Source organism: Molossus molossus, unplaced genomic scaffold (assembly GCF_014108415.1).
Source record: "Molossus molossus isolate mMolMol1 unplaced genomic scaffold, mMolMol1.p scaffold_m16_p_8, whole genome shotgun sequence".
NCBI lineage: Eukaryota > Metazoa > Chordata > Mammalia > Chiroptera > Molossidae > Molossus > Molossus molossus.
In genome coordinates, this window is record NW_023425402.1 from 7183233 (window position 1) to 7197253 (window position 14021).

At 54.2% G+C, this 14021-nt stretch overlaps 1 protein-coding gene across 1 annotated transcript; it reads left to right on the top strand.

The window, feature by feature from the left end:
• Window positions 1–7244: 7244 nt before the first annotated feature.
• CLPSL2 (colipase like 2) lies at window positions 7245–10390 on the top strand. Its single transcript, XM_036249065.1, has 3 exons — window positions 7245–7457; window positions 8167–8289; window positions 10219–10390. The coding sequence occupies exons 1-3, from the start codon at window positions 7374–7376 to the stop codon at window positions 10312–10314; spliced, it is 303 nt and encodes a 100-aa protein (XP_036104958.1). The 5' UTR covers window positions 7245–7373; the 3' UTR covers window positions 10315–10390.
• The last annotated feature ends 3631 nt before the right edge of the window (window positions 10391–14021 follow it).

Below are 14021 nucleotides of genomic sequence, written 5' to 3' on the forward strand. Positions count from 1 at the left end.
ATGGGGAACCAGTGATCCCACATCTCACCTGCCTTCGGGAACTGCTCTGCCCAGGCTCCATGAGGTTCTGCTAATACCAGTCCCTGGCGCCCCTGGCCACATGATTGGCTCAATGTGGGCCAATCAAAGTTTTCTGGGGTTTTATCTATGCTGCTGAAGGGAGGTGCTAGGGGCTTTATGTCGCTTTGCCCTCCCCCTCCCAGAGAAGGCCAGTGCAAAGGCTGAAGCCAAGGAGAAAGTCATCTGATGTTAGCAGTGTGTGTCTCTGGAGTCCTGAAGCCAGCCTCACATGGCTACTGACCCAGTAGTGTTCCTTTGTTGTATTTATTTATTTATATTTTAAAAAATGTTTTTACTGATCTTAGAGAGAGGAAAGGAGAGGAATAGAGAGAGAAAAATATCAATGAGAGAGAGAAACATCGATCAGCTGCCTCCTGCACACCCCCTACTGGGGATCGAGTCCACAACCTGCGCTTGTGCCCTGACTGGGAATTGAACTGGTAACCTCTTGGTGTATGGGTTGATGCTCAACCATTGAGCCACATTGGCTGGGCTGGTTTTTATTTTTTAAATATGTTACTGTTTCTTTTACTTGCAACTAAAGGAGTCGTGATTACCTCATAGTCCTTGAGGTGGGCAAAGGGCCCTCACTGCCAAAGTGGCTGAGGACTAACGTGGCCCAGGAAGTCACTGAGTGGGAGAGAAAGCCGGCACCTGGTATCAGTGAGTCTACGCAGGTGCCCTACTCTCGGGCAGTGCCGGCAGGGCGCCGAGCGGGGACATCCTTCTGCTGTGCCCCAAAGCTGCACGAGCCCTCTGGGGGCTGTCCTGCTGAGCATTTCACCTAGACGCAGAGCTGGTGGGGAGCCCTCCCTGGCCCCTCTGAGGAGGCCTGGAGCAGCTCAATCCGTGTCCAGGGTGGAGGCGATGGCCACAGGTAGGACCGCCCACTGTCCCCTCCAGGCAGAAGCCCCAGGCTCCGAGGGCCTGGCTGGGTCAGCAAGAGGCTGCTGCTCGGTTAGTTCTGTCCTTCCTCCGGGCCTTTCTCCGCAGCGGCAGCCCCGCAGGCAGCCTGGCCCCAGGCTCAGCCTGTCCTGGGGGATAAGACAAGAGCTGTGTGTTCTGAGCCTGGCCCCGTTGGGGGTGGGGGTGGGGGGTCTGAGAGAGCGAGACAGAGAGAGAGGAGGGAGGCCCGAGGTGTTGATCTCCATCAGGTCACGCTGGGCAGCCTGTCCTGGCTGTTCTCCCTGCGCTCTGCCATTGTCACCTCCAGGCCCCTGCTCACTCTGGACCCCTGCTGGGAGGCCCCCAAGCTCAGCTTGCCCAAATCCTGGTCCCCTTCGAGCTTTGCAAAGAGCCTGTGCTGCCGGCACCCAGGCCTGCTCCGGCCTTTTGCCCACAGCCTCGCGGGTCCGGTCCCCTGGAACGTTCCCGCGGAGGCCCCGCCCCCGAAGCCTTCGCTGCGCTCTCTCCAGCCTCAAACTCTCCCGGCCCCTCCCTGTCCTCATTGTCGGGGTCACCCTCACAGTTCCTTCAGGAGTGCACCGAGTAACAGACCATTTCTCCAGAACTTTATTTTGGATTTTGCTGACTGAGAAAACTTTCAAAATATGTTGGGGACTGTTGGAATTTGAGTATATATATTTAGCAGCATACATAACAACCAAGTGATGACATGGAAAACCAAACAAAATGACGATTGTGTTATTGCCATTGTTGCATGAGAACACACTGGACACCAAAAAAGTAAGAGGGTGTAATTTCAGTATAAAGAATCATTCTTTTTTTTTTTTTAAGTTTTTTTTTTTTTTTTATTCCTCACCTGAGGATAATTTTCTACTTATTATCAGATAGAGTGGGAGGGTGGGAGAGAGAGAGACAGAGAGAAACATCGATGTGATAGAGCCACATCTACTGATTTCCAACCGCACGACCCCACCAGGGCCAGGGACGAACTGCAACCGAGGTACGTGCCCTTGATTGGAATCGAACCCGAGACTCATTGGTCTGCGGGCTGATGTTCTAACAGCGGAGCCAAACTGGCCAGGGCAAGAATCATTCTTTAAGTTAAATACATTTCTCTTTAACCAAAAAACCCACATTGCCCTTATTTTTTCCAGGTTGCTGTAGACCGATGAGAACTGTCATGGGAATCACCAGGAAGATGCAGGAAAGAAAGACACTGGAGAATGTCGGGAGGGGAGGCAAAAGGACAGGGAATGAGGAAGGGGGAAGAAAGAGGTCTACCAGTGAGGGGCTCCCCTGCCCTGAACTGCCCCCTATTCTCCTCATATAACACAGGGGTGGCCACATGTGGGCCCCAACCAGTGGGCAGAGCTGTGGCCACCGCATAGGTCAAGCGGCTCGGTGAGCACCCCACTAGCCCCAGAGACCCTGGTGATCGGGCGCCCACCCTCCTCCCAGTGCAGCCGCGTCCTGCACCTGTGCTCGCCTCCGGCTGGCCTCGGGAGACAGGCCCTGGTGCAGGAGAAAGAGCACAGGACGGAGTCAGGAGCCCCAGGTCAGGCCTGGCTGTGCTGCCACGTGGGGAAGGCCCCTCCTTGTCTGGGCCTCAGTGTCCTCATCTTGGCATGAAGATTCTGCGCCAGTCTCGAGGAAAGCGGCAGCCCTCTGTCAAGCACGATGTGTTAAAGCCCTGCACAGGGGATTTCACATAGAGCTTCAAGGGCTCCACCACCCTCTCGGGGCCTTCAACAAACTTCCCAGGGGACTTTGGATCCCAGATCAAGGACCCTGACCTGCCCATCGGGACACAGCTGCTGGCCTTGGCCTCCAAACCTTCCCCTTTACTGAGTAGTCAACAGTGTTGACCTAACATGATGGCAGGGCCAGACACCTCAGGAAAGGTGTAACTCTACACAAAGACTTACTGGCCTCCAGGCTCCTCACCAGGTCACAGTGGAGGTGGGAGACGCTGCGAACTTCATGGGTGCCTGGCCAGCTGACCAAAGCAGCAGGACGGGTCTGAAGACGGTTTCAGACTGTGACTACTGGAGGGAGAGGACACAGTGACAACAGGCGTCCCTTCACTGGGGATAAAGCCTCTGGCCACCAAGGCAGTGTAGGGGAGTGGGAAGAGCTTAGGCTCAGCAGCTAGCATGCCCTGGGTTTATGTCGGTCTCTGCGACGTAATTGTGCTATTTGGGCATGTTATTCAACCTCGACCCTTCGGGTTCCTCATCTGCAAAATGGAATACGAGTTATGCAACAGAAATGATAGATACACTAAATATTCCCGGGTTCCTTTAATTTCCCAGCCTCCCTTGCAGAAGGATGAGGCCAGGTGGCTAGTCCTGACAGGTGGTCTGTGAGGAAGAGGCCTGTGTCACACCTGGTTGAGGCTCTGGTGTGTCCCTGTGTTCGCTCTCTGTCTCTCCCATCTCCCACAGTGACCCCAGGGGCCAGTCTCCCAGATGGCATGGCTGCAAGGTGGCAGAAAGGTCTCCTCCCATATCAGACTCCACGTGAGTGTCAAATAAAGCATTTTTGTGCCAAGCCACTGAAATTTCAGGAGTTTTCAGTTGTGACAGCTAGTGTGAGTTACACTGATGAACACAGGAAGGGCTAATTGAAGTAATGGGGGCGGTTCTTCTCTTAAAAAACAAAACAAAAAACCTTTATTGCCCTGGATGGTTTGGCTCAGCGGTTGGAGCGTCGACCTGCGGACCAGAGAGTCCTGGGTTCAGTTCCCACTAGGGGCACGTACTAACCCCCCAAAAAAACTTTATTGTTGAAAGTATTACAGATGTCCCCCCACTGACCCCCTTCTCCCCTCTCATCCCCTCCTACCTTCCCCAAACTGTTGTCTGTGTCCACTGGTTATGCATATAAGTTCTTTGCTTTATCTCTTCCCAATCCCCCCAACCCTCTTCCCTCTGAGGTTTGTCCCCCTACTTCCATGTCTCTGGGTCTATTTTGATCTTCAGCTTATTTTATTCATGATTGGCTTATTTCACTTAGCATAATACTCTCCAGGTCCCTTCATGTCATTTCAAAGGATAAGAGATTTTTCTTTCTTACAGCTGCATAGTATTTCATTGTGTAAATGTACCACAGCTTTTTTATCCACTCATCTCCTGATGGACACAGTTGTTTCCAGATCTTAGCTATTGTAGTGTTGCTATGAACTTAGGGATACATATATTCTTTCTGATTGGTGTTTCAGGCTTCTTAGTATATAGTTCTAGAAGTGGAGTCACTGGATCAAATGGCAATTCCATTTTTAATTTTTTAAGGAAACACTGTATTGTTTTCCATAGTGGCTGCACCAGTCTGCATTCCCACCAGAGTCCCCTGTTCTCCACACCCTCCCCAGCACTTGCTGTTTGATGATTTGTTGATGGCAGCCATTCTGGCAGGTATGAGGTGATACCTCATAGTTGTTTTAATTTGCATCTTTCTGATGATTAGTGATGTTGAGCATTTTCATGTCTCTTGGCCATTTGTATGTCCTGGGGGCTGTTCTTAAAGAAAAGACCGAAGCCCCTGTGTTACTCAGCTCAGCTGCCACAACAAAGCACCACAGACTGGGTGGCTTAAATGACAGAAATTTCGTTCTCACAGTCTGGAGCTGGAAATCCAAGATCAGGTGTGAGCGTGGTCGGGTTCGGGCAGGAGCTCTTCCTGGCTCGCACACAGCTGCCTCCTCCCGGTGTCCTCACAGGCAGAGAGAAAGAGAACACCTCTCGAAGGCCCGTCTCCAATATCATCACACCGGGCAGGGCTTCCACATGGAAATGGGGGAACACAGTCCAGTCGATAGCAGCCCCCGTCAAGACAGAGCTCCCCCAAACCCTCCTTCCTGCCTTGATGCTTGACTGCCAGGTGCAGGCCTGGGGCCCTGGGGCTCTGGGGACAGGCCTGATGGGTGGCCTTCTCTATAGGGCGGTGGCTGGGCTATAGGAACAGCTGCTGTTCCCCTCCCTTTGCCCATCCTTCCATCTGCCACCCTCCACCCACCCCAGGCTCTGGTTGCCATGGAACCTCATTAATCAGGCAGGCAGACCCCTGGCCTCTTGGAAGTACTAGGTGGACTGGGCCTCTGGGAGCTGGAGAGGAGGCCCCAGCGCCAGCAGAGGGTAAACATCCGAGAGGTCTTGATAAAGTCCTCCCTGAGCAACAACAGGCTCAGATCAGTTCAGAGTGGGGGCCAGAGGAGATGGCTAAGTTACATGAGAAGGGGGTGGAGGCCTGGAGGTTGGACTTGTGGGCTGCAGGACAGGGCGTGGAGACCAGTCTGACTGGTGCAGCCTGTGGGTGAAGGTTGGGCACAGACTGGCAGGCAGGGGCAACATGCCAGGCAGGATAGGGTCTCAGTAGGGGCCCAGGGTAAGGAGGTGGAAGCTGCTCTACGGCTGGTGGAGGCCCAGGTGGCAGCCGGCCCCATGCCCAGTGCTGCCTTCCTTCCAGAATCACCGAGATGCTAATAATAACAGTAGTAGTAGTAGCCATTGTTTTGAGACTGTTTTGTTTGTCAGGCTTTGTGCCAAGCACTCTACCCAATTAACTCCATTAACTCTCTCAACAACCGTCCCCTTTTACAGATGTGTAAGCTGAGGCCAAGAGATAGTAGAACCTTCCCCAGTCATTCAGCTAGTGAATGGTGGAACCAGTCCAACCTTCCTGAGCGGTTAACCTAACCATTGGGACACCTTGCCTCCTGGAGATGCTAATCGAGGTTGAGGGAAGCCCAGGGCCCTTCTTCCTAACGAGTGATGATGGTGGTAGGTTGTACCAGGGGCAGGTCCCCTGGCTTGTCTCCCAGTGGCCTGTCCCTGCTGGTACCAGCTTCAGGCCTGGAAAATAACTTCCATTGAGTTGACTTGACAAGTACTCAGCGGGCCCAGGACTATGGGTCTGGCCCTTGGCAGTTGGATTCCAGGCTCAGAGGGGCCAGGTACTGAGCCAATGAAACCTGCCTTCTGCTTTGCCCAGTGGTGTCCGGGCAGCCGCAGCGGGCCGAGCACGCCACTCATTCACAGTTGAGTTGGTGGGCAGCCATGAGGCACCGGTCACAGAGGCAAGTAAGGGGCCTCTGCCCTCACAGCACTTGGGGCTAGTAGGCATTTTCTGCTGGTGAGCAGGGGTGGGGGCTGGCATCATCCTGGAGCTGAAGTCCAGAAAAATGGGCCCAGCTTTTGCCCTCCAACACCTCCCAACTCGTATCTGTGGGTAGCCACTGGCCACGTGAGCTGTGGCCTCCACCGATCCGCGGCACTGGTGGGTTTTTTATGGGGGTGGGGGGCATTCTTGAAACAAGCTACAGGGGAAAAAAAGACAGAGCCTGTCAAATCTTTTCTCAAGAGCACATGGTCAAACGCAGAAGCAGGGTGGGGTGTACGTGTGTGCGTGTGTGTGTGCGTGCGTGTGTGTGTGTGTGTGTGTGTGTGTGGGGGGAGCTTCATTCAGGGGAACCGAGAGGAAGGCCTCCTCCCCAGTTCCACGGGTTAGGCACACTCCCTCCTCCTCCTCCCTGCCTGGCCCTCGCCCCTCCCCTCCATGTCCTCCACATTTCACAGATACATTCTTAGACAGTTAATCGGCTCATAGGGACTGGCGGAGGTCACCTTGCCTTACCGCCTGACTCTCACAGCTGGCACGCGGGCCTGGAGGGGTGTGAGGAGCACGGCCGGGCTGGCTAGCCGACCTGGGGCGGGGGCGGGGGGGGGTATTCCCCAAGGACGGAGTCAGAACAGCGAGAAGGACGCTATTTTCACCCCAGCGTGCAAGTTTCGCATAGTTTTTCAAAATAAAGTTTTATTTTACAGTTTTAAGCTTTTATTTGGAAGTAATATATGTAGGGAGGCCCCTGGGCCCCCTAAATCTTATAAAATCCGGCCTGTCGGAGGCTTGAACCAGGGTCTCCGTGTTCCACCCCTTCCCCGAGCGCTGGCAAGGGCTTCGGCGGGCTGCGGGCGGGCTGCGGGCTGCGGGCTGTGGGCGGGCTGCGGGCGGGCTGCGGGCTGCGGGCTGCGGGCGGGCTGCGGGCTGCGGGCTGCGGGCTGTGGGCGGGCTGCGGGCGGGCTGCGGGCTGCGGGCTGCGGGCGGGCTGGGGGCTGCGGGCGGGCTGCGGGCTGGCGGGCTGCGGGCGGGCTGCGGGCTGCGGGGGGGCTGCGGGCTGTGGGCGGGCTGCGGGCTGCGGGGGGGCTGCGGGCTGTGGGCGGGCTGCGGGCTGCGGGCGGGCTGCGGGCTGCGGGGGGGGGGGGCTGCGGGCGGGCGGGCTGCGGGCAGCCTGTGACCATTAACTCCCACCCCAGCTCCACGCGAGCGCGACTCCCCCGCCCCCGCCCCGGCTCGCGTCGGAAGGAGGGTGTCCCGAGGCCCCAGCGCACAGGACCGCTGCTGCCAAGGCCATGCTCTCAGCCCTGGCGCTCCTCGCGGGCGTCCTGCTCCCCTGCTGGGGCACGTTTCCGCAGTTTAAAGGGCAGCTGACGAAGGTGAGCGGAGGAGCGTTTGAAACCCTCCCCTGAGCAGAGGGCGGCGGCCGGGGCGGCAGCACAGTCTGGCCAGAGGGACCGCTTGGGTTTGGGGAGCGACGTGGCGGGTGGGGTGGGAAGCACCAGACTGGGGACTGTCCCCGGCTGGAAGCTTGCTGTGTTCCCAACAGTCAAAGCGCTGCTTCACCTCCCTGGTGGCTCTGGAGGAGAAAGAAAGTGGCCGTATGACCAGCACCATCCCCTCGCTCCGCCCAGCGCCCGCTCGGGACTGGCGCAGCCCTGGACCCCAGCCACCCCTTACCTCCCTGCTTGCTGCAGCCCCTCCCGCCCCGCCCCCACTTCCAGGCACCATGTCCCTCTCTCCCCTTTTCCATCTTTCTCTCCTCCCTACTTGCTGCTCATACTCCTGTTGAAGTGTGATCTAAGAGTATTTGCTCCCCCAGCACAGGTCAGCCTTTGGGACCCATAGAAATGAGGGGCCCCAGGGAGAGGAGAAGGAGGCAGAGGGGAAACACTAGATCCCCACTCCTCTGCTCCCCGCTCTCTGCTGCTGGGGGCGGTGGGGGGGGGGGGCAAGCAGGGGGTGGTACCTGGGAGTGACCATCTCAGGGCTTCTCTTCTTGGACCTCTGGGGCCTTGGCAATTCCAAGAGCCCTCCTGCACCCTCGCACACAGCCAGACAGCTGGTGACTCGGGGGTGTCCCCACAGATGAATGGAGCTTTGTGTTCCCATCACTCGGAGTGCTACAGTGACTGCTGCCTCTTGGACTTCAACCGAGGTGACACCTTCTGTGCCCCCAAGGCTAGAAGAGCCATGGAGTGCTTGCCCCAGGTGAGGCTCTGGGGTGGGGCAGCCCCTTCTGGCAAGTAGGGTGGAGAAGGTTAAAAAATACCCACATGGCCTGGCTGGCGTGGCCCAGTGGATTGACCGTGGTCCCATGGACTGAGAGGTTCCGGTTTGATTTCTGCTCAGGGTGCATGCTGGGGTTTGGGGCTTGATCTCCAGCAGGGGGCGTGTAGGAGGGAGCCGATCTAGATTTCTCTCTCACATGGATGTTTCTATCTCTCCCTTCCTCTCTCTCTAAAAAATCAATAAAAACATATATTAAAAAAAAAAACCCACCATATGCCCCTGACTGGTTTGCTCAGTAGTTAGCGCATCAGCCCGTGGACCGAAAGGTCTCAGCTTCAATTCCTGGTCAAGGGCATGTACCTAGGCAGCAAGTTTGATCCTCGGCCCTGGTTGGGGTCGTACAGGAGACAACAAATTGATGTGTCTCTCTCACATCGATGTTTTCCTTTCTCTCTCTCTCCCTCTGTCCCTTCCACTGTATCTAAAAAAAATCAGTGGAAAATATCCTTGGGTGAGGATTAACAAAAAGACAAAAACAAAAACAATAACAAAAACCCACATGGCTGCACCTGCTTTTTCACCCTCTGCTTAGGGTGCCCTTCCTCCTTCTCCACCTGGCAAACTCCTACTCGTCCTGCAATGCCAGCCACTCCTCCTGACAAACCTTCTTCCCTGGAATTCCCACTCCCTTGGCAGAGCATGGCCTCCCTGACTGGCCTTCTGTTTGTGTCTGCCACTGCTTGGAGCTCTTCAGTGGCAGGATCGCAGCATATTCCTCTCTCTCTCTCTCTCTCTCTCTCTGTCTCTCTCTTTGTGGTATGTGCCCCTAGCGGGAACCGAACCCGGGACTCTCTGGTCCGCAGGCCAACGCTCAACCACTGAGCCAAACTGGCCAGGGCTCTCTCTCTTTTTTAAAATATGTTTTTAAATTGATTTTAGAGAGAGGAAGGGACACACACACACACACACACACACACACACATTGATCAGCTGCCTCAAGCATGCCCCCTACTGGGGATAGAACCCCAAACCCGGGCATGTGCCCTGACTGGGAAGCACTGGGCCACAGCCACCAGGGTGCAGCATATTCATCTTTGACCCCCTACTCCTCAGCTCAGTGCCTGCACATAGCAGGTGCTCAACAAATGTTTGTCGAATGAATGAATATCTCTATCCTAACATCACAGAGGCAAAACAGGTGGGGAAAGCCTTCTCCTCAGCAATCCCCACCTCCCTGCCACAGTGACCTCACTTCTAGAGAGAAGCAAGGCGCTGCAGTGGCAGGACCACAGCTTTGGAGTTGGACTCGAGTGCAAATTCTGACCCCCCCTTGTCTTTGTGACCTCAGATAGGTCATTTCTGTTCTCTGAGCCTTAGTTTTCTCATCTGTGAAATGGGGTTAAAGCACCTATCCCACCAGATTATTGGGAAGAGTATGTGGTCCTGGCAACGAGCTGAGCATGCTCGTTAGCTGGTGGAAATGAAGGGAGCAGAATGTCCAGTACGTCTTGTTCCTGCTCATCTTCTCTCATTTGGCCCTGGGCCCAAGCCTTTCTAGGAAAAATGGGTTTGGCCTCCATGTCCTGTGTGAGGAGCTGTCCGTGTCCTTAGGTAGCAGCCAGGTCCCCACCTGACTTCTATAGCTGCAGTGGCCAGAGGGTCTTTTTATTATGGGCACTTGATCTAATTTATTTCATTTAATCCTCATAATAAACCTAGGAGGTGGGTTACTGTTATTAGCCCTGTTGACAGATGAGGAACGGAGATAAAGAAGCTCATTAAGTTGCCTGAGGTTGTGAAGTTATAAGCTGTAGAGCTGACGGGCCCCAGGTCTGCTCCCCAAGAAGTTTAAACCCTCTTCTTCCCTGCACCTTGGTGACCCCCAACTCTCATACTTATTTTCCACAGACCAAGGGAGCCACCAACATCTTATGCCCCTGCCAGCTGGGCCTGCATTGCATATCCAAGAGCATGGGCTGTCCCCCCCAGTGCCATTTGTTTTAGAGGAGGATGGGGGCTGGTCACTGCCATCCTCCTTCCCTCCCTTGGAGCCAGAGGTCTCTGGAGCCCCCACGTTGTTCAAAATCCCACTCCTGACACATTAAAGTCACTCCCTGGCCCTGGCCTCTGTCTGCATTTCCTGGGAGAGGGACCCGGTAGAGATTGCTCAGTGAAAGGGGAGACTGGAGGTATGGGGAGCACTTCCCATGGGGTTTGGCCTTGTCTGGAGGCTGGTGGCCCCAGGGCAGTACTTTGGGCAGGGAAGGGGGTGGGGGTGTGTGGCTGAGAGGAGGCTGGGTTGAGGAAGGGCCGATGATGATAAAGGGCTGTGTGGGAGGGACAGGGTTGAGGACCGTGCCTGGAGAGGGTATGTTGAGGTGCCCGTGGATGGGTGTGTGGTAGGAGGGACTGGGAGGCAGTATGTGAATACTTTGTGAGGGGGCGAAAAGGTGGCGGTCACGGAGAGTATTTAGGAGAACACGCTGTGAAGTATAAACGCGGGAATGCTCACACCTGTGGTGGGAAAGGGGCCTGGTGCATCCACATCTCCATTCTCTCAGATAAGATCCCTTCCATTCTATGGATCAAGAAACAGGCTCCGAGAGCTCCGTGACTTGTCCAAGGACACACTGTGGGCGTCAGTGAGGACTCTCGCTGCTGCAGAGATACACAAACAGCGAGGGCACTCGGTGCGAAGTGCCAACAAAGCACGATGTTTCCATCGGTCCAAAATGCGTGACATCATCTCTTAGCTCCAGTGGGTCCACCAGAAACGGACACTGGATTCCCATGACAAACACAGTCACTGTGTGGGCTAGTGGACTCACTTTCTGTGTTGCTACATGGACATGTACAGAAACACACATGGGAATAGAATGGAACCTGTTGGCAGAGGAGCCCCAAAGGAATGGAGAGATCGGTAATGGTCCCAGCAGGTGGTATAATTAATTGTTTCAAAACCAATTCCTAACCAATTCCAAGTGAAAGCACTGTGTACCCATTAAAATATGGCATGACTAAAGAAACCTTCAAAATAAAAAAACAAAATTGGTCCAAATGATGAGGGAATTCATTGGTGGTCAGCACTAGAAATCCACAGGCGGAGCAGGCCTCAGGTCTGGCTGAATCCAGCAGCTCCATGGCCCTCAGGCTTGATTCTTTCCCAACAGCCATGTAAGTTCCAGATGTCACCTAATAAAAACAGCTAGGATTTATTAAGAACTTATTATGTCCCAGACAGTACGCAAAGTGCTTTCTAATCTGTGTTAGCTCACTATTACAAGGTTACAGTAGACACTGTAATGATTCTTATTTTACAAATGGGAAGTTAAGGCTCAATAACCCTTCTCAAGATTTGGACAGGCTCTTAACCCCAAATCCACCTCACATATGCATATCCTGCCTTCCGGAGAAAGGAAACACCTCTGTCCCAGAATTCTTAGCAAATATCCTAAGATTGATTCTGATTGGATTGATTTCGTCTGCAAACTCACCCCTGAATCAGTCATTGTGGTGGGATTTGCTGATTGGCTTGGCCTGGGTCATGTGCAGCATGGAGTCAGCACCCTGGGGTAAAAGTGGAAGGGTTTTGGGGCCCTAAAGAGGCTCGTCTGAGGGCAGAGGGGATGGGTATCTCCACACTGTAGTCTAAAAGCTCTGCCCTAGGATGTTGTTTTTCCTCCACGTAGTTGAAGATGGCTCATTACCATATCTGCTGGGTCCACATTCCAGTTAGAAAAAGAGGGTAGGAGGACAGACAGCAAATGCTCACCTTTCCTAAAAGGGCATGACCATCAGGCAGCGTGAATTATTTTCACGGGGAAGACTTGGTCACATGACTGTAGCTAGCTGCAAGGGACACGGGGAAATGTAGTTTTCATCTGCCCAGCTAAAACTTAGGGTTCTGTTATTATTTTTATTTTATTTATTTATTGTTTTATCCTCTCCCGAGGACACTTTTCTTTTTTTTGCATTTATCTTCAGATAGAGTGTGAGGGAGAGATGAGGGGGGAGAGAGAAACATCGATGTAAGAGAGACACATCGAGTGGTTGCCACCCACACCGCCCCAACTGGGGCTGGGCACAAGGTGCAACCAAGGTACGTGCCCTTAGTGGGAACTGAACCTGGGTCTCTCTGGTCTGCGGGCCGGCGCTCTAACAGCTGAGCCAAACCGGCCAGGGCTATTTTTATTTGTTATTGTTTTTCTTTATTGATTTTAGAGAGGGAGGAAGGGAGAGGGAGAGAGCGATAGAAACATCAATGAGAGAGAACATCGATTGGTCGCCTCCTGCATGCCCCCCACATTGGGGATTTGGCTCACAACCTGGGCATGTGCCCTGACTGGGAATCAAACGCTCAACCACTGAGCCACACCGGCCAGGCTAGGGTTCTGTTATTAAAGGACAAAGGGAGAACCTATAGTGAGAACAACCCACAGCCACAAAGCCCTTTATTACTATCTTAATGAGCAAGAGGGCTTGGATGCACGACCAGAGCTAATGGGGTGCTGTTAGGCGGCGCTCTCCTGGGCTGTGCATCTGGCTTCACCACAGCTCGGGAGGTGGCGGTGGAGGGGCTCCTGACACCCCGCTTCCCAGCAAGCCTGTGGTGAAGCCCTGCCGAGTCCCTGCTGAAAACATGGCAGAACTGTCGACAGCTCTCAAGACAGCAGCTATCTATGTCTACGTCCGTGATCAAGTCATGGCTTTCTTTTCTGCAGGTGAACATGGCAAGATTCCCATGAAGATTGAAGACTAAAAAAAAAAATAAATAAAAATAATGAGCCCTGGCCAGTTTGGCTCAGCGGTTAGAACGTCGGCCTGCGGTCCAGAGAGACCCGGGTTCGGTTCCCACTAAGGGCATGTATCTCGGTTGCAGTTTGTCCCCGGCCCTGGTTGGGCCGTGCAGGTGGCAGCCACTCGATGTGTCCCTCTCACGTCGATGTTTCTCTCTCTCTCTCTGTCCCTCCCACTCTATCTGAACAAAGAATGGAAAATGTCCTTGGGTGAGGATAAAAAAAAAATTGAGATTTCCTCACAGTGTGCCTGCCCCCCCCCCCCCCCCCCCCCGCAAACATTGAGCTTAGGCTTTTTTTAAAAATCCTCACCCGAGGATATTTTTACATTTATCTTCAGACAGAGTGTGGGAGGGAGAGAGAGGGAAACATCAATTTGAAAGAGACACATCAAGTGGCTGCCACCCCCACGACCCCAACCAGGGCCGGGGACAAACTGCAACCGAGGTACGTGCCCTTATCGGGAACCGAACCTGGGACTCCCTGGGCCGCGGGCCGACGCTCTAACTGCCAAACCGGCCAGGGCAGTCACCCTTAGGCTTAATGATGAGCTTTGTGGCAGGTGTGACTCCTCTCCTCCAAATTCCCCCACAAAGTAAAGCACTCTGAAGCCAAACGTGAGGAGTGGGAGAGGGACGAAGTAGGGAAAAGACAGAGCATGCCGATCCTCCCAGCCTGGGCTTTTGGAAGGCAGGTGTGCCATCCTTTGCCTGTTTGCCCTCCTCACTCTGCTCTTTGTCCCTGCGAGCGCATTTCCCGGTCTCCGTTGGCTTCTAGGACTGGCTGCACATAGGAGGGCAGAAGCTGGGGCAACTTCCGCTTCAGGTGATGTCACCAGCAGTCCTCTTGTTTCCTGTAGAGCAGCCCCTCCTGCAGTCCCAGCGACTCCAGTCACTCAGCCTGTCACATTGCTTC